We start from the raw sequence: 27,986 nt of genomic DNA on the forward strand, positions 1-27,986 counted from the left end.
ATGCGCATTTATTATCAATTGCCAATTTTGCAATTAACTCAGAATTGTTCACAGAGTGCAGAATATAGTTCTCAAATCAGGGCCCCAAAACTGCAGGTAATGGCTTAAACCCGGTGTTACAAGGAAAATTCTAGGACACATAGTTTGTACCCAATTTAAGGAATCAGTTGTTGTAAAATGTCAGCCCAAAACACAAAAGAAAATTGGAGTCACATAGAAAACTTAGGGCTATTCTAACAAACCTTCAAAATACTTATTTAATACAAATTGGCTTGAAGGCTTTTGATGTTGTCGTCTCTGCTCAAACTAGTTGGAGATTTATTGAGAAAAACAATCATTTATTGAGAAACTAACTATTGAGAAATGTTGTAAAATAATAAAATGAACAATCGATTTTTGTTGCTTGTGATGAATACTTAAAATGAAGTCAAGGACGACCAATTCTAACTTATGGGGAGGTGGGGAGGAGAATGGGATTGAGAGTGCAAGATAGGTCAGCCATGACTGAATGGCGGAGTAGACTTGATGGGCTGAATGGTGTAATTCTGCTCCTGGAACTTATGAATTTACTGATGGCAAGCGTCTTAACTGGGTGAGACTCTCTTACGACCTCTGGTAGCCACAATGCACATGGTTATGGCAATGATCAAAGTTACGACAACAACAAGACAACAAACTACCAGAACAATTGCTGTAACATCAATCACCAGAGTTATTAGGTTGGGACGATGAGCCAGGGTGCACGGATGTGGTTCGACGAGGTGAATGAGCTGTTGTCGGTGGCTGCGACTGGTTTGGTGGGCTGGTCGGGCTAGGTGGAACTGGATTCGCCGTTACCAAGGCAGCTGATGCTATATTCGACAATGCTGAAGGTTGATTTGCCTTATCAAATGTAATGACACCAAAGTAGATTTCAGTCCCGATTTTCAATTGAATATTCTCAGAGATTAAAAACGATTCCTTGGAACTTGCAGTCTGAGGATTCAACCCAGTGGTGTTAATCTTGTGAGTCGATTGAAAATGATTTTTCAGCTGTGTGAAGTTCTTGCTCATCCTTATTTCATAATGGGATGCTAAACGAAGAAGAGGAGAAAAAAAACATGAAAGCAAGTTAATTCACAAAAGAAAGACCACTCAAACTTTGTTATTGTAACATGCTAATAAAATATTCACTCAGATTTTGTTAGGGAAGAACCGGGTCAAGATCATAAGTAATAGGGGCAGAATTAGGCCATTCAGCCCATCAAGTCTACCCCACCATTCAGTCATGGCTCGTCTATCTCTCCCTCCCATCCCCATTCTCCTGCTTTCTCCACATAACCCCTGACACCGGTACTAATCAAGAATCTATCCATCTCTGCCTTAAATATATAGATTGGCATGACCTCCACAGCTTTCTGTGGCTAAAGAATTCTACAGATTCGCCACCCTCTATCAAAATAAATTCCTCCTCATCTCCTTCCTTAAGGAATGTCCTTTGATTCTAAGACTATAACCTCTAGTCCTAGACTCTCCCACTAGTGGAAACATCCTCACCACATCCAAGGTGCAGTATATCCCCACACTACAGAGGTACATGTGATAATAAACTAAACTCAAACGCAGGATTGTCACTGAACAGTATGTAAAAAAAGAGTTCCAATGCACATAGGTACATCTGACAATAAAGTACCATTGAACGATTGAATAATTTATACATTAAATAATAATTTTGAATTACCATTTCCTTGATCCAGATCGTCTCCTGGTGCTGTCCAGTTCAGTTGTATGTTATCGTGGACTATTGTTGCTTTAAGATCCATGATTTTACTCGGGGGGAACACGTCAGGAATAGATCTTGTAGGAGGTACATTACTTACTAAACAGGTGCCACCCGATTTAACTCTCTGAAAACTTCCCAGTTTCTGAGTGTAGTAACCAATGGACGGTGGCCGAGATGGGTTTTGTTGAATTTGTCCTAAAAGAAAAAGAAAAGGCCACGTTTCGGAAAAAGGATCAAGATATCTAAAATCTATTGTGAAATGACACCGCAGGCTGCAAGATGAAAGAACGAGTTATCGACGATTAGGAAGCAATGTGGAGTACATGCCCCAGTCAGCATCAATGGTGCCGAGGTGGAAATGGTTGAGAGCTTCAATGATCTGTCGTTGATCAACCACACTGATGTGGCAGTCAAGATGCCTCTACTTCCTGAAGAGACTGAGGACATTTGGCATGTCTCCAATGACTCTCACAAATATCTACAGATGCACCGTAGAAAGCGTACTGTCGGGTTGCATCACAGCTTGGTTTTGAAACAGCTCTGTCCAAGACCATGAGAAATTGAAGAGAGTTGTAGATGTAGCCCAATCCATCTCACAAACACTGTTGACTCCATCTGGGCCTTGGAAAAGCAGCCAACGCAATCAAAGTCTTGTCCCACCCCGGTTATTCCTTATTCTCCCTGTTCCCATCTGGCAGAAAGTATCGAGCTTGAAAGCATGCACTACCAGACTCAGGAACAGCTTATTTCCTTCTCTTTACATAAGCTAGGGTACAGTCTGATTCACCTCTAACTCATTGTGGGCATTGGACTTTGTCTGTGGAGCTGATTCACTACAATGCTGAGAACTGTATTATGCATTCCATATCTTCCCCCTTTGCTCTATAGACTATACTTGATTGTATTTATAGCACGCAATGAAAAAGCTTGTCACTGTACCTTGGTACGCGTGAAATATTGTTGATATTAAGAGGGGTGATCCACCGTCTTAATGGAAAGGGGAACAGTGGGAGGAGGAACCCACAAACATTTTACGTCAGAGGCAGGCCAGAAAGAGATAAATGTATGAATGACCAGCGCCAGAGGACTTGAGAATTCGGGAGAGACTCTTGCCTTATAGAGGCAGGGTTTTGGGGGGGAGGGGGGGGCTAAGAGTTAACAAGGATTTCATCACAAGTGTGGTATTTATTTTATATTGTGATTTTCCGAGTGTTATCATGCAGTGAGGACACTGGGCAATGGACAAGTGGACAATAGGGTACTGGATGTAGAATAAAGGAACTGCAGATGCTGCTTTACATTAAAAATGACACAAAATGCTGGAGTAACTCAGCGGGTCAGGCAGCATCCCTGGAGAACATGGATTGGGGACATTTCGGGTCGGGACCCTTCTATGGATTGATTGTAGGGAAGAGGATGAAGGCAGGAAGAGAGAAGGAGCAGGACAAAGCGCGAACACAGGCAAGGAGGCATGGGTTGATAGAAACATAGAAAATAGGTGCAGGTGTGGGCCACTTAGTACTTCGAGCCAGCACCACCATTCAATATGATCATGGCTGATCATCCAAAAGCAGTACCCCTTTCTGGCGTTTTCCCCATATCCCTTTGTCCGTAGAGCTAAATAACTCTTTCTTGAAAACATCCAGTGAATTGGCCTTCACTGCCTTCTGTGGCAGAGAATTCCACAGATTGACAACTCTCTGGGTGAAAAGGTTTTTCCTAATCTCAGTTCTAAATGGCCTACCCCTTATTCTTATGCTGTGACCCCTGGTTCTGGACCCCAACAGAGGGAACATTTTTCCTGCATCTACCCTGTCCAAGAATTTTATATATTTCTATGAGATCCACTCTCATCATTCTAAATTCCATCAAATATAATCCCATTCGACCCATTGTTTCATCATATGTCAGTCCCGCCATCCCAGGATTTAACCTGGTGAACCTACGCTGCACTCCCTCAATACCAGTAATGTCCTTCCATAAATTAGGAGACCAAAATTGCACACAATACTCCAGATGAGGTCTCACCAGGGCCCTGTACAACTGCAGTAGGACCTCCTTGTTCCTAAACTCAAATCCTCTCGCAATGAAGGCCAACATGCCATTAGCTTTCTTCACTGCCTGCTGTACCTTCATGCTTACTTTCAGTGACCAATGTACAAGCACACCCCAGGTCTCGTTGCACCTCCCCTTCTCCTAATCTGACACCATTCAGATAATAATCTGCCTTCCTGTTCTTGCCACCAACGTGGATAACCTCACATTTATCCACATTATACTGCATCTGCCATGCTTCTGCCCACTTACCCAACCTATAGCAATGTTACAAAATTTTGAGATTTAAAAAATCAAGTCTGCAATTTATCCCATCAGATAAAGCATAACAATAAGTTTAATTTGACACCAAATTCACTTTCATATCTCAAGTATTAAAAAAGTTATGACCATTTTCATACTCGGAAATTAGCATCTTGTTCCCTATTGATTTTCAATGGACATTACAAAAAAGCTGTGATCTTGGATAATCAAACGCCCATTTCTTAAGGAAAGATTAACATTTTTAAATAGCCTAAGTGTCCAAAGATTATTCACAAATAATTCACAATATAACATGATTTTTATATCTAATTTACATTAATTTATAGGCCAAATGGAAGGAATTTAGTGTTCAATTCCTGTAAATAAATGCCCATTTAAATCGGCTTTCTAGTGGGTTCATGTGGAACGCGCTGGTTTAGAACGTTGACATAGCGCTGGATTAGTGCCCTCAAGTGCCGAGAAAAATACTGCGGGATATAAAAAGCCCAAAATGAACTATTCGTTATTGATAACTTGATATATAGGGTTATATATATGCCCCATTTAATGTAAAAATAAGGTACATACCTTTAATTGTTTGCTTTATAAAACCCTGGGGCTGCGAGAGGTTGCGAAATCAGAGAGTAATTTTAAAACTATTATAACTATATTATCGAGGCCTATAAAACTAATAATACCTTTTGCGACCGGGTCTTGCAGCGATTTTTCGTTAATGATTTACTAGGCTGAACATCTGCGATTAGTACAGCCTAGTAAAAATCGCGTTTTAAACCCGCCTCCTCCAAACAGCGCCAAAATCGCCGACATGGCTGAGGGCAGATTCCCAATGACGATTCAGGTAGGTTTTGTAACATACCTACAACCTATCCAAGTCACCCTGCAGCCTCATAGCATCCTCCTTGCAGCTCACACTGCCACCCTGCTGTGTGTCATCCGCAAACTTAGTGATGTTACATTTAATTCCCTCGCCTTAATCGTTAATATATATTGTAAACAACTGGGGACTCAGCACCGAGCCTTGTGGCACCCCACTGGGCACTGACTGGACAAAGGACAAAGATGAAAAAAACAGAATGTGTGAGACCAGAGGAAGGAATGTAGGTGGAAGCAGGATACTGGATGAGATGAGATGGGAATATGAAGGATGGGAGATTGTCCTTGAGACCATGGCATTTAGAGTCATTGAGTCTTACAGTGTGAAAACAGGACCCTCGGCCCAACCTGCTCACACTGGCCTGTCTAAATGTTGCTATAAAGTTGCAATAGTACCTGGCTGCTTGTTCCATACACCCTGGCAGCTTGTTCCGTACACCCACCACCCTTGTGTAAAAATGTTACCCCTCAGATTCACATCAAATCCTTCCCCCCTCAGCTTAAACCTATGTCGTCTGGTTCTTGAAGTTTGTCAAGTCTAGGGATAGCAAGGTAATGGGCCTGTCCCACTTAGGCAATTTTTTAGGCAACTTCAGGCGACTAGGCTGTCACCACAAGGTCCCCGGTGGTCGCCGTGGTGTCGCCTGTATGGTCGTGAACAGTCTCCTCAGTAGCCCAAAGAGTCTTAGCGTCTTTCTGGTCGCCGCTGGATTTTCAACATGTTGAAAAATGTTCGGCAACAGTGGCGACCGTGGGTTTGACGCCCATGAGCGTAGCTTGACGTAGGTGCTGTCGTAGGTTGTCGCCAGGTTAAGTAAGGTTATCGCCAGGATGTCGTAGGTTGTTGCCAGGTGACGCAGGTTGTCACCGGTGCTGACTTCGGTGAATTCTATTGTCGTATTCGTCGGCAGTCGCCTAAAAATTCATGTAAGTGGAACAGGCCCATTAGTCCAGTCGCCGGTTTTTCGGTGACCTGCTACGAATATGACAATCGCCAGCAGTTGCCTTAGTGGGACAGGCCCATAAGAGTCCCAATGGCACTTGGGCCAAGGTGGTGATACTGTCAACATCAATGTGTAGCATTTATCCATCAATACATTACCATTCTGCACATATCCAGGGATGTACAGGGCATGACCATGCCTTCTGGCCGATAATCTTGTCACTCCATCTTTTCCTTGAACATTTATTTTGAAGCTGTACCGTCCATTTCCATCAAAATTAACAAAGTATCTAGAATAAATGCCATCATTTTCAACCGCGTCCGGATCTGAAGACAAAGCAAATAAAGGATATATAATGGCGTTCACAGGAAATTACGATGTTATTTTTGTTTAGAACATCCTTTAATACATTGCTATAGTAGCAATGTTATAAAAATTAAGTCTTTAATTTATCCCATCAGAGAAAACATAAAAATAAGTTTAATTTGACACCTAATTCGCTTTTATATCTTCAGTATTAAAACAGTTATGGCCATTTTCATACTTGGAAATTGGCATCTTGTTCCCTATTGCTTTTTCATTGACTTCAAAAGCTGTGATCGAGAACATTTAAAAGCCCATAACTTTCTTAAAATTTAAGAGAACTGAAAGAAATTTTCAGTTATTATAGATTGAAGCATTCTGAAACAAATATGAAACAATCTTACTTAGATGACTTGAAATTAAAGCATATAGTTAGTTAGTTAGTTAGTTACCTAATTGTAGCTAATTATAAAATTCAATTACCAGAACATCTATCCATTTCTTAAGAATAGATTAACATTTTTAAATAGCCTAAGTGTCCAAATAACATTCACGCAAGAATTCAGAATATAACATAATTATTAAATCTCATTGTCATGGGTTTATAGGCCAAATGGAAGGAATTTAATGTTTAATACCTGTAAATTAATGGCCATTTAAATCAGCTTGCGAGTGGGATTTTCTGGAACGGGACCATTTGGAACGTTGAGGTTGCAGTGATTTAGTCCTCATATTGGCAGCAAATACACTGCCGGTTTGTTCGGGGACCAAATCACCGTTTCGCAACTTAAAATGGGAATTAAATACATCTTAAGAAACACTTTTATACAAAATAAACTACTTTCTTTTACCTGTCCCCTACATGAAATCCGGCCCCGTTGTCGGCATTGACGGCTTCAGAAGCTGATTTTAAAATCATTCCAGCGATTAACTTGTCTGCCGAATTTATTTTTAAAACACACAGAACGGCCGTCGGAACGATTCTTTAGCAACATCTTGCACTCCAACAAAATATAATTCAGAACCAGGTCGGAAAAAAAACGCGTTTTAACACCTCCTCAAACGCGCCAAAATCGCGCTTACAGCCAGTGGCAGAATTGCAGTGCCGCTGAAGGTAAGTATTGTAACATACCTAGCTATAGCACTCAAACCTCTGATTATCTGACCATTATCACATTGCTGCAATCAAATGGGACTATAGAGCAATCTCCACAAATGCAGTTTCCCAAAGAATTTTCATTTCATAAGTGATAGTAGATAAGACCACCAGGGGCCCGGGGAGATGGCAGCCCTGCCGGCAGACTGTTCGTTTTTTTTTCTTTTTGTTATTTTTTAGTGCGTTAAAAGTTTGTATAATGTTCTTCGGTATGTTTTATGTGAGGGGAGGGGGAAGGGGAATGTTTTATGTGAGGGGAGGGGGGAAACTTGTTTTCAGGTTTCGGATCACTTTCTCCGGGCTCTGCGACCTACCATCGCTGGAGGCCTCTTTGGACTGTCGTGAGCCCCACCGCGGGGCACGGACTTAACATTGGAGCGGATCACTTGCCTGGGATCGCGACCACCGTGGACTTACAATCAAGGGCTCACAGTCTCGGGAGAGGCTAGTCGGGAGCTCCAATGCAGCGGAAGGTTCAACCAGCCCCGACGCGAGGTTCGATTGCTCGGCGCGGGGGGAGCTGACATCCCCCCAGATGCAGGAGCTGATCGACTCGACGTGGAGGGCCTGAAAGCTGCCGGCTACGGGAGTCAAGATCGTCACGTCAACGGAGGGCTCGAGGCCCCCGACCGAGGAAGAACAAAAGGAAGGACTTGAACTTTTTTTCGCCTTCCATCACAGTGAGGAATGTGTAGGAGTCACTGTGGTGGATGTTCATGTTAAAATGTGTTTTTTAGTGATCTGTTGCTTTTAATTGTATGACTGACCTGGCCAATGAAATTCCTCGTATGTTGCAAAACACACTTGGTGAATAAAGTGTGATTCTGATTCTGATAGGAGCAGAACCGGCCCATCTGTGGAAGAGTCTAGCTCCTACGCCGGCCTTATCGGTCGTCTCTGAGGCTTCAAAACCAGATAGGAAGGAAGGAAGTCATCCTTAATCCTGACGGAAGCTGAAGCTCTTTTGTGGGAAAATGCCGCGCACAAAATGGTTGCCTCATTTCCTGTATTGAACCATGTCTACACTTCAATTATACCTCAAGGTCTAGACCCTATTCCTTTTCACCAGAGGTGCTGAGTAACTCCAGCTTTTTGTCTCATACTTCAACGTCTGTTATGCTCTGTAGCTCTCGGAAAGGAACAGGCATGATTCGTTATAGTCGCTTCCTTCTCGTTCTTTCACGTGCGTTTACCTGCGCCATTGTCCAGAAGGTCAACGATGATAGACTTGCCATCTGCCCGCTCCACTGTGGCTGACACTTTAGCATCAATGACTGGCAGAAAGCCGTGACTGACCTCTGCGAAAATGACCATGGGGTTCGGCCACGTTGATGTATCCTGATTGATGTGAGCATTGACAGTGACAGGTGGAACACCAGCATCTGCTGCGCGGGACGTCACAGTGATGCTCAGAACCTGGTTTGCAGCATCCACATTCTTCATCGAGTATCTCCATGATCCTGTCTGATAGAAAATCACGCCACTTTAATATGCAATACAGAGGACGAAGCAAAATCAACAAAAAGAGAAAACATGAAATCCAATAAGAAACATGGGTATAAAATCATGAGACGAATAGTCAAGTCAAGTCACATTTATTTATATAGCACATTTAAAAAACAACTCTCGTTGGCCAAAGTGCTTTACATTCGTTGTAAGAATAGCACAGCTAAACAGACTATATACATATATACATGTAGCCCTCACTCAGAGGACGTCAGGAAAGGCTTGGGAGTATAGATAAGGCTTTAGTCTTGATTTAAAAGAGTCGATGGAGGGGGCAGTTCTGATGGGAAGGGGATGCTGTTCCACAGCCTAGGGGCTGCAACCACAAAGACGCGGTCGCCCCTGAGCTTATGCCTAGACCGTGGGATATTCAGCAACCCCAAGTCGGCCGATCTGAGGGGCCTGGAGTTGGAGTGGTGGGCGAGAAGACTTTTTATGTAGGTGGGGGCAAGCCCATTGAGGGCTTTGTAGGCATGGAGGAGTATCTTGAAGTTTATACGGAACCGCAACAGGAAGCCAGTGGAGAGAGGCCAGGATCGGGGTGATGTGGTCCCTTTTTCGGGTGCCTGTCAGGAGTCTCGCAGTGGCATTTTGGACCAGTTGCAGGCAGGACAGGGAAGATTGGCTGATGCCAGTGTAAAGGGAGTTGCAATAATCTAGGCGGGAGGAGATGAATGTGCGGATGATCTTTTCCAGGTCATCAAACTGGAGGATTTGTTTTCTTTTAGCTATCGTCTGAAGATGAAAGAAGCTAGCTTTTACCACGGCATTGATTTGTTTATCAAACTTCAGTGCTGAGTCAAATATCACGCCAAGGTTTTTGACGTGAATAGATCAGGTAGACATGATAATTGCTCGTTTCTAAGCTTCCCCCCAGTCTAGTTTCAGTAAAAACACCGAATCAAGCACTTGAAACTACATTTTATTTTACCAAAAGCGTGTCACAGATCACACTCTGTACCTATCCCACCGCGGGTTCGATCCTCGCGTCTGCCTGTTCAAGCCCTCTAGGCCTCGCTCAGACAGAGGCACTCCAGAGGCTCTTCCAGAAGATCGACGCTGGGCCACGTGATCACGGACTTTGAAGGGCCGAACCACATGGGGGTGGTCTCTTAATCACCCAATTACAGATATCGATTAACCCCATACATAACAGGCATTTCCCTAACCCAATGATACAACAGTTCAATACATTGTATTCACATTGGACTTTGAGATGAAGTCAACTTGGAAACATTTACCCTGATTAGCAAAAAACCCAGACAAGGCTCAACACCTCATCTAATCAACACTTGGCCAAGTCAAACTCTGCAACATTATTTACAACTATTTACAAGGTGTATGTCTGGTTTGCAGCCAGCCAATCCATTCTATGTTTTTTGCACCAGATTGGCAGGGTTTGTAGGGCTTCCCATTCTTTGCAAATTGTATCTAGGCTTCAGACACACTGGCACCTCTCCGCAGCCTGTCCCAGCTCTGCAGAGAGTAATTCCAATTTGACCAAATCTCCCAGCAACCCTGAAACTTAACCACATTTTGAAGTCCTAGCTGGTCCAATTTAGCCAGGATTAACAGACGCACAGTCTCTTGCCCAGAGTAGGGGAATCGAGGATCTGAGGACATACAATAGGTTTAGGGTGAAGGGGGAAATAATTAATAGGAATCTGAGGGGTAACTTTTTCACACAAAGGGTGGTGGATGTATGGAACAAGGTTCCAGAGGAGGTAGTTGAGGCAGCGACAATCCCAACGTTTAAGAGACAGTTATGCAGGTACATGGATAGGACATGTTTGGAGGGATATGGACCAAACGCAGGCAGGTGGGATTAGTGTAGCTAGGACATGTTGGGTAGAGGGGCCTGTTTTCACACTGTATGACTCTATGACACCATGACATACCTCTGCAGTGCCAGGAATAGCAAGTCGTCCTGTACGCGAAATGTTGTCTATGTCAAAGCTTGTATCATCGTAGATCTTTCCCCGAGGATCACAAACTAAGATGGATGGTGTACCTCCTTCCCACGTCATTACAAAGAACGTGTCGTTCCCAACGGTTTTATCAATGAAAACTGTACCGTGTAACCTACTTTTACTGCTGATGAGCTTTCCAGAACTTTCAAGCTGTAACCAAAGAGAAGAAATGTTTTTAATCCGGGGAGGCAGTTATTTCCAGCAAACATGGTCTGGAATGTTGCTCAATGAATCAAACCTGGATTGACTGCTGGTTAATGTCACCATTGCCTGATACTAATCCGGTGAATGCTTCAACTAGTCCATTTTCATCCACGTTATCTGTGGCCGAAAACTGTAAGCCATCTGATAATTGAAGAACAAAAAATTGTAGTGTTAACATAGAGGTCATTAACAGTTTCATTGATCCATTTCGGTACATGTGACAATAAAACACTCTTGACTCTTGAAAGGGAAAATGTTTACACAAGATATCAATCATGTTATCTATACATAACTAAAACTGACCTTCTTATCTTCCGGTTTGTGCAAAAACGGTACGCGATAGCGCTACGATTTTCCTCCAGCTTACTCAATGTTCTCCTATGCTGTGATAGCACCAAGTTTTGTAACAATCGGTGGAAGCTGGTAAGCGTTTTTGAGGTTTAAAAAAAAAAGTCAACCGCGCGTGCGCAGATCGCTTGCCTCTCGTGCCAATCAGCGGCACGTGGATTTGTCCCGTCTACTGTCACTCCACGGGAGGCTCTGGATGGCCGGTGGAGGTCTCCAACCGGACACAATTTTCTGAGGGAGGGACCGGAAATGGCCAGACCTGACCCGACCCAACCCAACCAGGCCCAGCCAAGAGTCGGAGATGGTGTCAATGTCACCAAATGGAAAGCGGCGATTCTGATCCCGGCGGAGGAGAACAACCCTGTGAGTCCCCATCGCAACCCCAACCCCTTCCCCTCTGGTCCCCCTCGCTGGCTCCTGCCCCCCTCCCCCATGCTACCGCACTCTTCCCCCATGGCTCTACCTCCATCTTTTCTCCCAGCTCTCTCCCATCCCTTTCCCCACACCCCTGTCCCCAGACCCCTCCATCCCCACAACCTCCCCCACGCCCCTTCCTCCCACACACCCCCCTCCCTCCCACACACCCCACACCCCCCCAACCCCCCCGCCCACACACCCCCCTCTCCCCCACAACCCTCTGCCCACACATACCCCCCCCCCCCACTCACCCCTGCCCTCCCACAACCCCTCTGCCCACACATACCCCCCCCACTCCCCCCCCCTGCCCCCCAACCCCTCTGCCCACACATACCCCCTCACACCCCTTCCCCCCACAATCCCCCCACCCACACAGCCCTCTTCCCCACAACCTTCCTCCCCATCCCCCCCACAACACCCCCCCCCCCCCCCCCCCCACTCCCCCCCCACCCCCCCCCCCACTCCACCCCCCCCACCCCCCCCCACACCCCCCCCCCCCCACCCCCCCCCCCCACCCCCCCCCCCCCCCCCCCCCCCCCCCCCCCCCCCTCCCCCCCACCCCCCCCCCCCCCCCCCCCCCCCCCCCCCCCCCCCCCCCCCCCCCCCCCCCCCCCCCCCCCCCCCCCCCCCCCCCCCCCCCCCCCCCCCCCCCCCCCCTCCCACCCCCCCCACCCCCCCCCCCCCCCCCACCCCCCCCCCCCCCCCCCCCCCCCCCCCCCTCCTCCCCCCCCCCCCCCCCCCCCCCCCACACCCCCCCCCCCCCCCCCCCCCCCCCCCCCCCCCCCCCCCCCCCCCCCCCCCCCCCCCCCAACCACGTGGTGACCACCCAACAGGTCCCACTTAGTCCGGTTCAATAATAAAGAACATCACCCAAACCAATCTCCCTTCTGGACTCCGTTTACCATCCCACGCTACCTCGGTAAGGCCACCAGCGTAATCAAGTCTGCACCCTGGCCACTCACTCTTCACCTCTGTTCCATCGGGCAAAAGGCACAGAAGTGTGAGAACGCTCACCTCCAGATTCAGGGACAGTTTTTTCCCAGCTGTTATCAGGCAACTGAACCATCCTACCACAAGTAGAGAGCAGTCCTCAACTACTATCTACCTTGTGGGTGACCCTCGGACTATGTTTGATTGGAGTTTATTGGACTTTATCTTGCACTAAACGTTATTCACGTTATTCCCTTTATCATGCATCTGTGGATGGCTCGATTGTAATCATGTATAGTCTTCCCACTGACTGGTTAGCACGCAATAAAAGCTTTTCAATGTACCTCGTTAAACATGACAATAAACTAAACTCAATCTCAAATGTTGATTGGGCATCTTGGTCGGTATGGGCAAGTTGGGCCAAAGGGTCTGTTTCGGCGGGGTATGACTCTATGAGTCTAAATAGCGGACACATTGATGGGATAATCTTGTGTGCTAGAAACTTGTGGGCCGAAGTGTTCTTCAGGTTCATTTCCAAACAACGTTGGCCCCGTCCAGATGAAAGCCACCTGTACGATTCTCACCCCATCCACAATCCCGTACCTCAGTTCTCTCCATCATCAGCACAAACAGTTGCACGGTGGCGCAGTAGTAGAGTTGCTGCCTCACAGCGCCAGAGACCGGTTTCAATCCTAACTACAGGTGCTGTCTACGGATTTTGTACGTTCTCCACATTACCTGCGTGGATTTTCCCCAGGTGCTCCAGTTTCTTCAAACATTGTACAGGTTTATAAATTAATCAGCTTGGTATAATAGCAAATTGTCCCGAGTGTGTGCAGGACAGTGTAAGTATGCAGGGATCGCTGACCAGCACAGACTCGGTGGGCCAAAGGGCCTGTTTCCGCACTGAAAAATACACTAAACCAAACCAAACTAAACTTTGAAACCCATTTCTTGCCTGTCATAATTGATAGTTCTCCCAGTTTTTTGTCTGCGTTTGGTCCCAATGCGATGGTGTGGACAATAGCTCCACTTTGTTTCACTTCTTTGAAGCAAGTCTTTATAGAAGGGTCCTCCCCAGCGGTCAGCACAACTATTTCATCGCCGTTTGTAGCTTTGTCATCTCCGCGAAGGACCTGGAAATCAATCATCGCTCCGTCAATGTTGGAAAACGATTGCAACGATTACCATGGAAAGTGAAATTAAAAGTCCTCTCGGACTTACCTGGAAAGCAGATCGAACCCCTGCACAAATATTTGTTCCACCAAATGCGCTTGTAGGCAGGAAGCCTATCAGTTCCTTCCGAACCGCTTCACTATCAACTGTTTTCAGATGTGTTTTAATAGTTGCCACGCTATTAAAAGTTACGATGCCAACCTGGGACCCTTCCTCAATGATCTGCAGCAGGAATATCGACGCTGCTTGTCGGAGCCTAGCAATACGATTTCCCTGTTTTCAAAAAGATACAAAATTCAGACTTCTGCAGAAGCAGCCAACTACATGCTTCAACAATATGTTTAGTTTAGTTTTTTGTTTTGTTTAGAGATACAGCGCGGAAACAGGCGCTTTGGTCCACCAAGTCCGCGTCTACCAGCCGACCAGCGAACCCCGCACATTAAAACAATCATACACACATTAGGGACAATGTTTACATTTATACCAAGCCAATTAACCTACAAACCTGTACGTCTTTGGACTGTGGGAGGATACCGAAGTTCTCGGAGAAAACCCACGCGATCACGGGGATAACATACGAACTCCATACAGACAGCACCCGTAGTTGTGATCGAACCCGGTTCTCTGGCATTGTAAGGCAGCATCTCTACCTCTGCACCTCTATGCCTTATGACCTTAAGATCATCAGACATATGAGCAGAAATTCGGCCTGCCATGTCTGCTCTGCCATTCGATCATGGCAGATCTATTTTTCCCTCTCAACCCCATTCTCCTGCCAACTCCACCATCATCTGTGGCAATGAATTCCACAGACTCAGCACCCTAAAGAAATTCCTCTTCATTACAGAAGCCAATTAACCTACAAATCTACATGTCTTTGGAATGTGGGAGGAAACTCTGGGCCTGTACTCGCTGGAGTTCAGAGGGACGAGGGGATACCTCATCGAAACCAAATAGTGAAAGGCCTGCATAGAATGGATGTGGTGAGGATGTCTCCACTAGTGGGAGAGTCTAGGACTAGAGGTCACAGCCGCAGAATAAAAGGACATTTCTTTAGAAAGGAGATGCGGAGGTATTTCTTTAGTCAGAGGGTGGTGAATCGGTGGAATTCATTGCTACAGAAGTCTGTGCAAGCCGCCAATGGATATTTTTAAGGTTGAGATTGACAGATTCTTGATTAGTACGGGTATCAGGGGATATGGGGAGCAGGCAGGAGAAATGGGATTGACTGGGAAGACAGATCAGCCACGGTTGAATAGTGAAGTAGACTTGATGGGCCGAATGCCCTAATTCTGCTGCTAGAACTTATGAACTTATGAAGGGGTATACTAATAGATATCCTTAACTTAAACCAACACTACTATTCCGTACTGGGACATACGTCTTGCATGCTAGCAGAGTCATCGAGAACTAAGCACAGCACTCGGTCCTTGACATGTAGTAGAGATATTGTCGGCACGAGGGATGGAATGTTAGCCGGAGGGTTATTCTTGAAATCATCTGACTTGCTGATCACGTCCCAAGTGCTCCTGTAATTGCACATTTTGTTCTGCATGTTGGGTGCTTCAGCATTGTGAGTCTTGTTATCACAGAATTCAACCACCTGAAAGACGAATGCAAGACTCGGTGTGAGAAGTGTCGCAGAATCTATCCAGCGAGAGAACACGCTCTTTCTTGGCATTTGTGGATTTGTTTCCTACGTTCCACTTTCTAAATGTGTAGAAAGGAACTGCGGATACTGGCTTATACCGGAGATAGACAGCAAGTGCTGGAGTAACCCAGCCGGTCAGGCAGCATCTCTGGAGAAAAAGGTTGGGTGACGTTCTGGGTCGGGACCCTTCTCCAGACTCTGTAGAAAGGTCAGGTCCAGACCTGGAACATCACCCATCCTTTTTCTCCAGAGATGCTGCCTTACCCGCTGAGTCTATATCCTACTTCTAAATATCAGCTCAATGGAATCATTTTCCCTGAGCCAGCAGCTTTTAAGTACAACAAGACTATCCTGGTAATTTGGTTCTCCCCGTCTCTGTGACAGTCGCTAGCTTTGCAAAGCCTTTGCAAGCCTTTCTACCAAGGTGTAATCTGTGGAATTGAACCAGTGACTCCACTCCCGAGGAAGCAATGGGCAAGAACATGCTGCACTGTCAAGTACTATACATTTTTATTTATATTTGATGTCCATTGGGATCTTGTAGTCCAGCTCCATATCTCCCTGAAAGTGACCACACAAGCAGATAAGAGTGGTACAGAAGGCACATTGTATGCTTGCCTTCATCAGTCGGGACATTGAACAGTCAGGAAGTCATGTTACAACTATATAGGAATTTGTTCATGCTGCATTTGGAGGATTGTGTGCAGTTCTGGTCGCCCCATTACAGGGAGAGTGAGGAAGCTTTGGAGAGGATGCAGATGAGGTTGACCAGAATGTTGCCTGGATTAGAGGGTATTAACCATAAGGAAAGATTGGACAAACTTGGATTGTTTTTTCTGGAGTTGGAGGTTGGGGGGAGACCTGATAGAAATTACAAGAGGCATGGATAGCATAGACAGTCAGAACCTTTTTCTCAGAATGGGAATGCCAAGATCTAGTGTGCTTTAAGATGAGGTGGTCAAAATTTATAGGAGATGTTCTTGGTTCTTGGTTACTTGGTCCTCCAAAATATTCCAACTGGAATTTAAACTGGAGGTGGTGAAGGGAGGGATTAAGCCAGAAAGGGTTATTGGGAAGAAAGTGCTACTTTAAATTTAGTTGCATCTGGTTGGGTAACTATAGTTTGGTGGAGATTATTCCATGCTTTAATTGTGCATGGGAAGAACGAATTGCTGTACACATCTGTCTTTGTAGCCGGGATCACAAATTGGATCGAATGCCCTCGTCTGCTCCTAATTGGTTTGGGGTTGGTGTAGGTCTTGTGATCTATGTCTAGCTGACCATTTAACATTTTGTAAAAACAGATAAAACGGTGAGCTTCACGTCTCTTGGAGAGGGTTCCACCCCAGAGAATTCAGAAGTTTGGTGACACTCGCTTCTCTCTCATAGGTGTTAGTAACAAATCGAGCGGCCTGTCTTTGGACACGGATGTGCGTGGCAAGCACTTTAATACAGATATTGGTGGGTGCCTGGAACGTACTGCCAGGGGTAGTGATGGAGGCATTTAAGAGGTTTTTAGATAGGCACATGGATATTCAGGGAATGGGAGGATATGGATCATGTGCAGGCAAATTAGATAGATTTCATTTGGTATTACGTCAGCAGAGATCTAGGCCAAAGGACCTGTTCCTGTGTTGTTTGTACTATTCTATGTTGTATGTATTTACACCAACAGAAACTCCAACGTTATATTATGAATGAAATCAATTAGCTTTTAACGTGATTAAAGAAAGACATGCAAATTATATCAAAAGCATTGCCAGCTTCCTCGATGTGCACTGTTGTGCTACTATAATATCTACATTTGTGGAAATGTAAATATTATGTAAGGTAAATCATACTGTTCTATTAGATAGAGTGAAATCTGACATGGGATTTTAATGGGATACCTAAAATGAATAAGGATTTTGGTTTTGAAAGAGTTTATGAATGTTTCTTTGCTATTATATAGGATGTTATAGGAAAGATATTGTCAAGCTGGAAAGGGTACAGAGAAGATTTACGAGGATTTTGCAAGAACTAGAGGGTCTGAGCTGTAGGGAGAGGTTGAGTAGGCTAGGACTCTATTCCCTGGAGCGCAGGGGGATAAGGGGTGATCTTGTTGAGGTGCATAAAATCATGAGAGGAATAGATTGGGTAGATGCACAGAGTCTCTTGCCCAGAGTAGGTGAATCGAGGACCAGAGGACATAGGTTTAAGGTGAAAGGGAAAAGATATAATAGGAATCTGAGGGGTAACCTTTTCACAGAAAGGGTGGTGAATGTATGGAACAAGCTGCCAGTGGAAGTAGATGAGCCTGGGACTATCCCAACATTTAAGAAACAGTTAGACAGGTACATGAATAAGACAGGTTTGGCCAAGCACAGGTAAGGTGGGACTAGTGTAGCTGGTACATTGTTTACCAGTGTGGGCAAGTTGGGCCAAAGGACCTGTTTTCACACTGTATCACTCTACGACTCTATTTACAGAAATTGTTAAAGTAAAATATTTAGTGGTTTAATTTAGAGATACGGAGCGGAAACCGAGTCCGTGCCCCATACACTAACACTATACTACACACTATGGACAATTTACAATTTTTACCAAAACCAATTAGCCTACAGACCTGTGCATCTTTGGAGTGTGAGAGGAAACCAGTGAGAACACGGAGAAACCCCACGCAGGTCACGGGGAGAGCGTACAAACTTCATATAATATGAGTATAGGATCAGGGAGATTCTACTGCAGTTGTTCAGGGTCTTGGTGAGACCACACCTGGAGTATTGCGTATAGTTTTGGTCTCCAAATCTGAGGAAAGACATTCTTGCCATAGAGGGAGTGCAGAGAAGGTTCACCAGACTGATTCCTGGCATGTGAGGACTTTCATATGAAGAAAGGCTGGATAGACTCAGCTTGCACTCGCTAGAATTTAGAAGACTGAGGGGGGATCTTATAGAAACGTACAACATTCTTAAGGGGTTGGACAGGCTAGATGCAGGAAGATTGTTCCCGATGGTGGGGAAGTCCAGGACAAGGGGTCACAGTTTAAGGATAAAGGGGAAATCCTTTAGGACCGAGATGAGAAAAATATTTTTCACACAGAGAGTGGTGAATCTCTGGAACTCCCTGCCACAGAATGTAGTTGATGCCAGTTCATTGGTTACATTTAAGAGGGAGTTAGATGTGGCCCTTGTGGCTAAAGGGATCAGGGGGTATGGAGAGAAGGCAGGTACAGGATACTGAGTTGGATGATTAGCCATGATCATATTAAATGGCGGTGCAGGCTCGAAGGGCCGAATGGCCCACTCCTGCACCTATTTTTTATGTTTCTATGTTTCTTTACAGACAGCACCCGTAGTCAGGATCGAACCCGGGTCTCTGGCATTGTAAGGCAGCAACTCTACCACCGTGACGCCCCAAACTTGGCTGTTCAACTTACATCTTTCAATCCTTGGAGATACATTATTGAAGCCACTGTCGTTTGCGTTTTGTCCGGAAAAAACATACAATCTCTGTTTGGGAGTCCTGTGTTGCTATTAATCCCGCAGGAATCACAGGATCCTTCCCTGCATTCAGCATGCTTTCCCTTTATCTCTTTTGAACACCTAAAAGTGAAGACAAACCTCAACATTTTTATTATTATTTGCCTGCAGAACTCTTTCTGCAACATTCAAAAGAAACTAACACAAGAATTATTCAAGTTACATCCTCCATGTTGAAGGTTCTCTTTAAAACATTGTCACTTCTTGTCTCTCCCACTGCACGTGTTATTTCAGTTTAGTTTATTGTCGCAGGTACCGAGATACAGTGAAAAGTCATTTTGGTTTGTGCTATCCAGTCAGCAAAAAGATTATACATGATTGGAATCGAGCTGTCCACAATGTATAGATACATGATAAAGGGGATAACATTTAGTGCAAGATAAAGTCCAGTAAAGTCTGATTGAAGATAGTCCAAGGATTTCCAATGAGGTAAATGGGAGGTCAGGACTGCTCTCTAGTTGGTGAGAGGACGGAGCAATAGCCTCATAACAGATGGGAAGAAATTGTCCCGAATCTTGAGGTATGCATTTTAGTTTAGTTTAATTTAAGTTATTATAGTCACGTACACCAAGGTAACACGAAAAGCATTTTGTTGAATGTTATCCAGTCTGCATTTATAGTAAACATGATTACAATTGAGCTGTCCATAGTGTACAGATACAGGATAAAGGGAATAACGTTTCACGCAAAATAATGTCCAGTAAAGTCCGAGTAAAGAAAGTGCAAAGGGTCTCCAATGAGGTAGATAGTAGTTCAGCACTGCTCTCTGGTTGGGGTAGGATGATTCAGTTGCCTTATAACAGCTGGGAAGAAACAGTCCCTGAATCTGGAGGTGTGCGCTTTCACACTTCTGTACCTCTTGCCTGATTGGAGAGAGGATCTTGCTGCAGATACACCTCCCCACCAAAATATATAATTAAATACTCGAGCAACAGAAGACTAGGTACGGGTGTAAGTGCGCTAACTACATCCATAGAAACATAGAAAATAGGTGCAGGAGTAGGCCATTCGGCCCTTCGGGCCAGCACCGCCATTCAATGTGGCCATGGCTGATAATCCAAAATAAGTACCCCGTTCCTGCATTCTCCCCATATCTCTTGATTAACTCTAAGAGCTAACTCCCTCCAAGCCTGGAAACAACAAAAACAAATCTTATTTTATTGTCTACCTACTAATCATGTGATTTAGATTGAAAGGCGACTCACCCCGTGACCAGGATTTCACCGTTAGACAAATAAAACGGCACCAAATCATTGTATTCATCAAACACGCCCCACTGTAGATGAGCCCATTCATGGACAAATACCAGATCTGTAGAAGCAAAATAGGGTTGACTCAACCAAATATAAAACAAAAAGAGAGTCATAGCCTCAGAATTAAAGGACGTTCCTTTAGGGAGATGAGGAAGAATTTCTTTAGTTAGTGGGCGGTGAATCTGTGGAATTCATTGCTGCAGAAGACTGGAGGGCAAGTCATTGGGTATTGGGTATAGTCACATGTGTCAGGGGCTATGGGGTGCAGGCAGGAGAATGGGGTTAAGAGGAAACGATAGATCTGCCACGATTGAATGGTGGAGTAGACTTGATGGGCCAAATGGCCTAATTCTGCTCCTATCACATGAACTTATGAAAAGCATTGCTTCCATTGTTGGAACTGCTTTAACTCAACAAGACAAACTAATGAGCTTCATTGGAACGTTAGATAGACACAAAATGCTGGAGTAACTCAACGAGACAGGCAGCAACGCTGGAGAGAAGGAATGGGTGACGTTACGCGTCGAGATCCTTCTTCAGACTGAGAGTCAGGTGAGGGAGACTGGAGATATGGAAGGGTACACAGAGAATGTACGGTGTGAAAATGACATATCAAAGTTGATAATGTTCAAGGAAATGTGGAGTGGTTCTTTGTTGGCTGAGGGGAAGGTGACAATGAGGCATACAAGCAGTAAAATTAATCAGGAGGACAGTGAAACAGGTCGGGGAACTACGGTGGGGGAGGAACGTTATTCAATTATACAATGTGATGTTAGAACAGACGACCAAACGTTTGGCCAAAGGCACAGACTTTAGACTTTAGAGTTACAAGGCGGAAATTGGCGCTTCGGCCCAGCGGTTACCCTATACAATAGCAGTATCGTACAAACTAGGGACAATTTACTATTTTACCAAAGCCAATTAACCTACAAACCTGTACGTCTTTGCAGTGTGGGACAAAATGGAGCAGCCAGAGAAAACCCACGTACAAGCCTGGGAGAACGTCCAGGCTCCGTACAGACGGCACTCGTTATCAAGAGCAAACCCGGGTCTCTGGCGCTGTAAGGCAGCAACTCGACCACTGTGAAACCCCCTTACAGCTTTGTAAGGAGCATCTTAAAGACTATAAGAGAGGGGAAGAGGCACACCTTGCACACATTCAGCCGACTAGTTTGTTAGAGTGCAACATCGCTCTCATTATCAACTTCATTGGTGATCCTCGGAATATCTTTGATCGAACTTTACTGGCTTTATCCTGCAGCAAACGTTATTCCCTTATTACCTTACCATGTATCTGTACACAGTGAATGGCTCGATTGCAATCATGTATTGTCTTTCTTTTCGTTTTTTTAAATACATTTTTATTAGAGGCATCTGCATATCATAATCCAAACCAGGTCAGACTTTGTTTAACGGTTACATATTAAATATCCAGGTGTCCAGGGACCCAGTTACCAAAGTAGCTGGGATCCTCCTTTATCGGTTACCTATTAACATTCCCTCTAATTATTTATTTATATTTATAGATAGGAAAAAGAAAGAAAGAAAGAAAGAAATTAGAAAAATAGGATAAACTATCAATAATACAACTTTGGAGATAGGTCTGTAGGTCAGAGAACATAACTATTCATCTACTCCAGGGTTCAGGCTTCAGTCCGGCCTCCGTGCCGGTTCAATCTACCCTTTCAAATAATCTATAAATGGAGACCATATTCTAATAAATAATTCTGGTTTGTCAATTATATCTAATTTTTTCCAAATGTAAGGTCTCCAACATCTCCATAATCCACATCTTGATTATGGGGGCTGTTGGGTTTTTCCAAAATTTTAATATCCATTTTTCCCCAATTATTATACTGTAATCAAGGATATTTCTTTGGTTTATTGTGAGTTTTAGGTATTGTTCTGATATGCCCAATATTATTCATTTAGGGTCGGGGTCCATTTGGATATTGACGACTACAGAGATTATTTTTTAAATATCCATCCAGTAATTTGTAATTTTTATACAGTTTACAAAAGTATGGGTTAAATTAGCCGTGTGGTATTGACGTTTATCACAGATAGGAGAGATATTAGGAACATTTTTATTTAATTTTGTTTTAGAATAATGCAGTCTATGTAGTACTTTAAATTGTATTAAAGAATGTCTGGTATTTAACGAACATTGGTGTATATGTTGTAGGCTTTCGTCCCAAATATCTTTCATTATAGGTTGAGCTAATTCCTTTTCCCATGCTAGTCTGTATAATTCCGTCGACGGATTCTCACTATCTAAAAATGTATTATGAATGTAAGATATTAATTTGACTTGGTGTTTATTCAAACATTGATCTAGAATCTCTGGTTCGCTGGTTCTGTATTCTCATGTATGTGTTTTAACATAATCTTTAAATTGTAAATATCTAAAAAACTATTTGAATGTAATCCGTAATTCTGTTGTAACTCCTGAAACGATAGAAAAATGCCATTTCTATAAAGATGTGCCATCTTTTTAATTCCATGATTTTTCCATTGTGCAAACCCTTTATCCAACACTGAGGGTTTAAATGGGGGATTATTTGCAATGTACTGTCTTTCTGCTGACTAGTTAGCACACAACAAAAAGCTTTACGCTGGACCTGACATTAAACTAAACTGAAACTGAACAGAAGCATCAGGGCTTGAGTGCTCTGTGCAAGCATTGCATCAAAATGCAACTTTACCAAGTGACACTAACATATTGATTAAACATTGTTGTAGAATTGTAGAGTTATAGATAGATAGATAGCCTTTTATTGATAGAAGTGATACAGCGTGGAAACAGGCCCTTCGGCCCAACCTGTCCACAATGGCCAACATGTCCCAGCCATACTAGTTCCAACTGCCCGCGCTTGGCCCATGTTCCTCCAAACCTGCCCTATCAACTTACCTGTCTAACTTCCTTAAATGTTGGGGTAGTCCCTGTCTCAACTACTTCCTCTGGTAGATTGTTCCATACCCCCACCACCCTTTCTGTGTAATGGTTACCCCTCAGATTCCTATTAAATCTTGTCCTCTATACTTTAAACCCATGTCCTCTGGTCCTCGATTCACCTACACTGAGCAAGAGACTCTGTGCATCTACTCGATCTATTCATCTCATGATTTTATACACCTCTATAAGATAACTCCTCTTCCTCCTGTGCTCCAAGGAATAGAGAACCAGCCAATTCAACCTCTCTCTGTATGTAGCCCTGGCAACATCCTTGTGAATTCTCTCTGTACCCTTTCCAGCCTGGCAACATTCTGTACCCTTGACAGCGTGATGGCACATCTTTAAGGGTAAGGTAACCATGATCAGCTTTTACCCTAATTGTGATCATCTAGCACGCAATGCCACTCTACACAATATATGGACCATTAAAAGACCTAAGATCATATGGCATAGGCGCAGAATTAGGTCATTCAGCCCATCGAGTTTGTTCCACCATTAGATCTCGCCTTATCTATTTATCCCTCCCAATCCCATTCTCTGTTCAGTTTAGTTTATTGTCACGCGTACTGAGGTACAGTGAAAAGCTTTTTGTTGTGTGCTAACCAGTCAGCAGAAAGACAACACATGATTCCAAACAATCCATTTACAGTGTACATATACATGATAAGATAATAACGTTTTGTGCAAGGAAAAGCCAGCATAGTCCAGTCATGGATAGTCCGAGGGACATCAATGTGGTAGATAGTAGTTAAAGTAAGAAATGTTGCTGTAGGAATGCAGATTTAAGAGCGCGCCGTACTTGTAATATGAGTTTGTAGATCTGCTTCTGTAGCTCGCACGCAAAACCAGCGTGGATTTTCTCCAGGAGCTCCGGTTTCCGCCCACACTTCAAAGGCACACAGGTTTGTAGGTTAATTGGCTTCGGTAAAATTGGTAAATTGTTCCATTGTCACTATTGCAGCAGGATAGTGGTAGTGTGCGGGGATCACTAGTCGGCGCGGAGTCGGTGGGCCGAAGGGCCTGTTTCCGCTCCGCATATCTAAACTGAACTAAACAAGGAATTCTAACCAGTTACACATTTGAAAATGTTTTCTTACAAAGTTGTTACCTCGTGAGCCATAAACGTCGATCACACCGTCGTCCAGCATGAAGTTCGGGGTGAAGTGAATGTACCGGCCCCGTTCACCACACCTGCCGTACTGGAGAGTGTAGGGGTCATCACCAAACTTCACATGTGAATTAGCAATGATCACGTCAGCCTAGGAAGATAAAGACAGTTGAGTTAAAAACAAAAAAACACTGCTAAACATAAGTAGTTAAACCACAGATAGAGAGCGGCATGATGGCGCAGCGGTAGAGTTGCTGCCTACAGCGCTTATAGCGGCATGGACCCAGGTTTTATTCCGACTACAGGCGCTGTCTGCACGGAATTTGTACGTTCTCCCCGTGACCTCATGGGTTTTCACCGAGATTTTCGTTTTCCTCGCACACTCCAAAGACGTACAGGTTTGTAGGTTAATTGGCTTTCTATAAATATAAATTGTCCCTAGTGTGTGGAGAATAGTGTTAATGTTCGGGGATCGCTGGTTGGCGCAGACTCGGTGGGCTGAAGGGCCTGTTTCACACCGAGGGACAGTGAAAAGCTTTTGTTGTGGAAAGACATATGATTATAATCGAGCTATTCACAGTGTACAGATACATGATAAGGGGGTAACGTTTAGTGCAAGATAAAGCCAGTAAATTCCGATCAAAGATAGTCTGAGGGTCCGAGGGTCATCTATGAGGTAGATAGTAGTTCAGTTGTCTGTTATCAGCTGGGAAGAAACTATCCCTATATCTGGAGGTGTGTGTTTTTACCCTTTTATACTTTTAGCCTGAAGGGAGTGGAGAGAAGAGGGAGTGACCAGGGTGCGACATCCTTGATTATGCTGCTGGCCTTGCACAGACATACGAAGGCAGCAGAAAAATAAGTTAAGAGAGTTCCTTTTCAAGACAATAATAAAAAAAATATATATAGACAAAAGGCACTTCAATACTGGTTACAAAAAAGATACACAACGCTGGAGTAACTCAGCGGGTCAGGCAGCTTCCCTGAAGAACATGGAGAGGCGATGTTTCCGGTCGGGACCCTTCTTCAGACCGATAGTCGTATGGGAGAGAAGCTGGATGAGAGGTGGGGGTGGGACAAAGTCTGCCGTGATAGGTGGATACAGGTGAGGTGGGGGGGGGGGGGGGGTCATTGGTAGATGGGTGGACCAAGGCCAGAGATGGGAGGAAGACAAAAAGTTGTGTGATGGAGAGTAAAGGCACGAGACATGAAGGCAGAGGAAGTGATAAAGGTAGAAGGGGATGGAGGAAGAGGAAGGAGTCACAAATAGTGAGAGAAATGGATGAGGCACAAGGTAGGGAGTTGGGGAAAAATGAAAGGGATGGCTGTTGGTTAGTTACTTAAAATTAGAGAATTCTATGTTCATGCTGATGTATTGTTAAGTACTAAAGCAGAATATGAGGTGCTGTTCCTCCAGTTTGATTGTGGCCTTGCTCTGGCAATGGAGGAGGCCCAGGACAGAAAGGTCAGTATGGAATGGGAAGGGGAGTTGAAATGGTTAGCAATCTAGAGATCTAACAGACCTTGGCGGACCGAGTACAAGTGTTTGGCGAGGACTATTCTTTTATGCCAAGATATGTTGGTAGGTATTGAGTTTGAATTTAGTTTATTGTCACGTGTACTGAGGTACAGTGAAAAGGTTTTGTTGTCAACGGAAAGACTACATTTTGAACAGTAGCTGGCAGATATTTTGATCAAAGATTGAACGATATTAAGGGAATTAATTAAGTCGCTAACAATTATTTCAGATGGTTGGGCTATTCTGAGAACAAAAAGAAGCTGCTTTCTCATTCACTAATGTTCTTCAGTAAAGTGTCACACTTAGCTTGTCTGACGGATCTGCTTCCTAAACGCATCAGGGCCGTTGACTCTACAATGGCCGAACAAACTATTCAGCTCAGGGGCAATTTGACATTGGCTTGGCCTATGACTACAGCCCATGAAGGAAAGGTTTAAGTGGGATATGGGCCAAACGTGGGCAAATGGAACTAGTTTAGATGGGGCATCTTGATTGGCATGGATGAGTTGGGCTGAAGGGCCTGTATTGGTGCTGTGTGACTAAATTTGAAAAGAAACAAAAGGCATAAACCAGACAGCAGCATATATCGGATGTTTCTGAAATATGGGTAATGGAATGATTTGGCTGGATGATTAATTCAGGGATCTAGGTATATTCCTTCCTTTGGCGGCACGATTCACACCTCCACTATCCTGATCACATTGTGCACTTTTTATCATTTTATCACCGGCTTTTGTCCAACCATCTGCCAATAAAGAAAAATGTGATTTAAAATAATCTTGGACAGGTACATGAATAGGAAAGGTTAAGAGGGAGAAAGACACAAAATGCTGGAGTATTTCAGCGGGTCAGCAAGCATCTCTGGAGTAAAGGAATAGGTGACGTTTCAGATCGAGACCCTTCATCAGATTGGTTAAGGAGGGATATGGGCCAAACACGGGAGAATGGGGCATCTTGGTCTGCATGGACAAGTTGGACTGAAGGACCTGTTTCTCTGTTGTAAAGTTCTAAGACTCTGTGACTCCAGATATTAACTAGTAAACTATAATAAAGCAAAACGCATGCTTCAGACTTTGCATTTGAGATACTGATGCTTAAGAATAAGTAACAGTGTGGATGAGGGAACATTCATGAAAATAACAAATAGTGAAACCACCATTGATAATGGTTTAGATTTTACCTTCTCGTAGGATTGCGTGGTTGGTCTTTGATAGTTGTGTTTTGTTGTCCATGTGATGGGTATTAGAATTTTCACATCTCGAAAATAAGCTCGTTGTTTGGTGGCATTGTACAGGAAGAATGAGGCAGACGTCACCATGTCCTGGTGTAAACACAATTTAAAATAAATTGGAAAACCATCTCACTTTTTAATGTTATCAGCCATAATTTTAATTGAATAGAATCCTCTGCTCAAGAGACGGAATACCTGACTCCTTCATACAAGAAATAAAACATGGAAGGCTCTTTGTTTTTTTCAAAACTTGCAACAACAATAGGGCAGCACGGTGGCGCAGCTGTAAAGTTGCTGCCTCTCAACGACGGGGACCGGGTTCGATCCCGACTATATGAAGCCTGTACGTTTTCCCTGTGACTGCATGGGTTTCCTCCGGGTGCTGCATTGCAAAAGAGACGTGCGGGTTTACGGGTTAATTGGTTTCGATAAATAGCCCTCAGTGTGTAGGATGTGAAAGTGGGATAACAAGGAACTAGTGTGAACGGGTAATCGATGGTCATTGTGGACTCGGTGGGCTGAAGGGCCTGATTCCACCCTGTATCTCTTATCTCTAGAATATACTCTAAACATTTATACAATTAAAAAACTTTGAAAGGTCAATTAAGAAATTCCTACCTTGATTTTTGTAATGAGGTTTTCATCTTCTGGAAGCCCAGGGTTAATAGCAATGACAACATTATCATAACCATTATTCACTAGCTTCAAGTCAGAACATCTTACAACACCAGCAAAGGTAAGGTACTCCAGAGACAGAAGAAATACTGTGATGAATTTCATAATTAGATTCTGTACCCTTCTGCGACCAAATGATCAGGTTTCTGAAATGAATCTAATTT

General features: G+C 44.2%; 1 protein-coding gene across 1 annotated transcript; it reads right to left on the reverse strand.

Annotated features, from left to right (window-relative positions):
* Positions 1-27,945, reverse strand: LOC129715177 (calcium-activated chloride channel regulator 1-like). Its single transcript, XM_055665046.1, has 14 exons — positions 27,766-27,945; positions 27,097-27,237; positions 24,398-24,548; positions 20,286-20,391; positions 18,978-19,143; positions 15,290-15,511; positions 13,957-14,181; positions 13,691-13,868; positions 11,072-11,178; positions 10,762-10,983; positions 8,551-8,821; positions 6,057-6,224; positions 1,721-1,957; positions 1-1,073 (listed from the first exon to the last, which is right to left on the reverse strand). The coding sequence occupies exons 1-14, from the start codon at positions 27,925-27,927 to the stop codon at positions 700-702; spliced, it is 2,730 nt and encodes a 909-aa protein (XP_055521021.1). The 5' UTR covers positions 27,928-27,945; the 3' UTR covers positions 1-699.
* Between the last annotated feature and the right edge of the window lie 41 nt (positions 27,946-27,986).

This window comes from Leucoraja erinacea, unplaced genomic scaffold (genome assembly GCF_028641065.1).
Source record: "Leucoraja erinacea ecotype New England unplaced genomic scaffold, Leri_hhj_1 Leri_104S, whole genome shotgun sequence".
Lineage (NCBI taxonomy): Eukaryota > Metazoa > Chordata > Chondrichthyes > Rajiformes > Rajidae > Leucoraja > Leucoraja erinaceus.

Bases quoted from the DNA above. Each gene is read 5' to 3' on its own strand.
- LOC129715177 (XM_055665046.1), bottom strand. From the start codon at position 27,927: ATGAAATTCATCACAGTATTTCTTCTGTCTCTGGAGTACCTTACCTTT. The intron at 20,392-24,397 runs GTAACAACTTTG...TTGCTTCTACAG, and splicing joins CGACGTTTATGGCTCACGAG to ATCTGGTATTTGTCCATGAA. The intron at 15,512-18,977 runs GTAAGTTGAACA...TTCGTCTTTCAG, and splicing joins ATCTCCAAGGATTGAAAGAT to GTGGTTGAATTCTGTGATAA.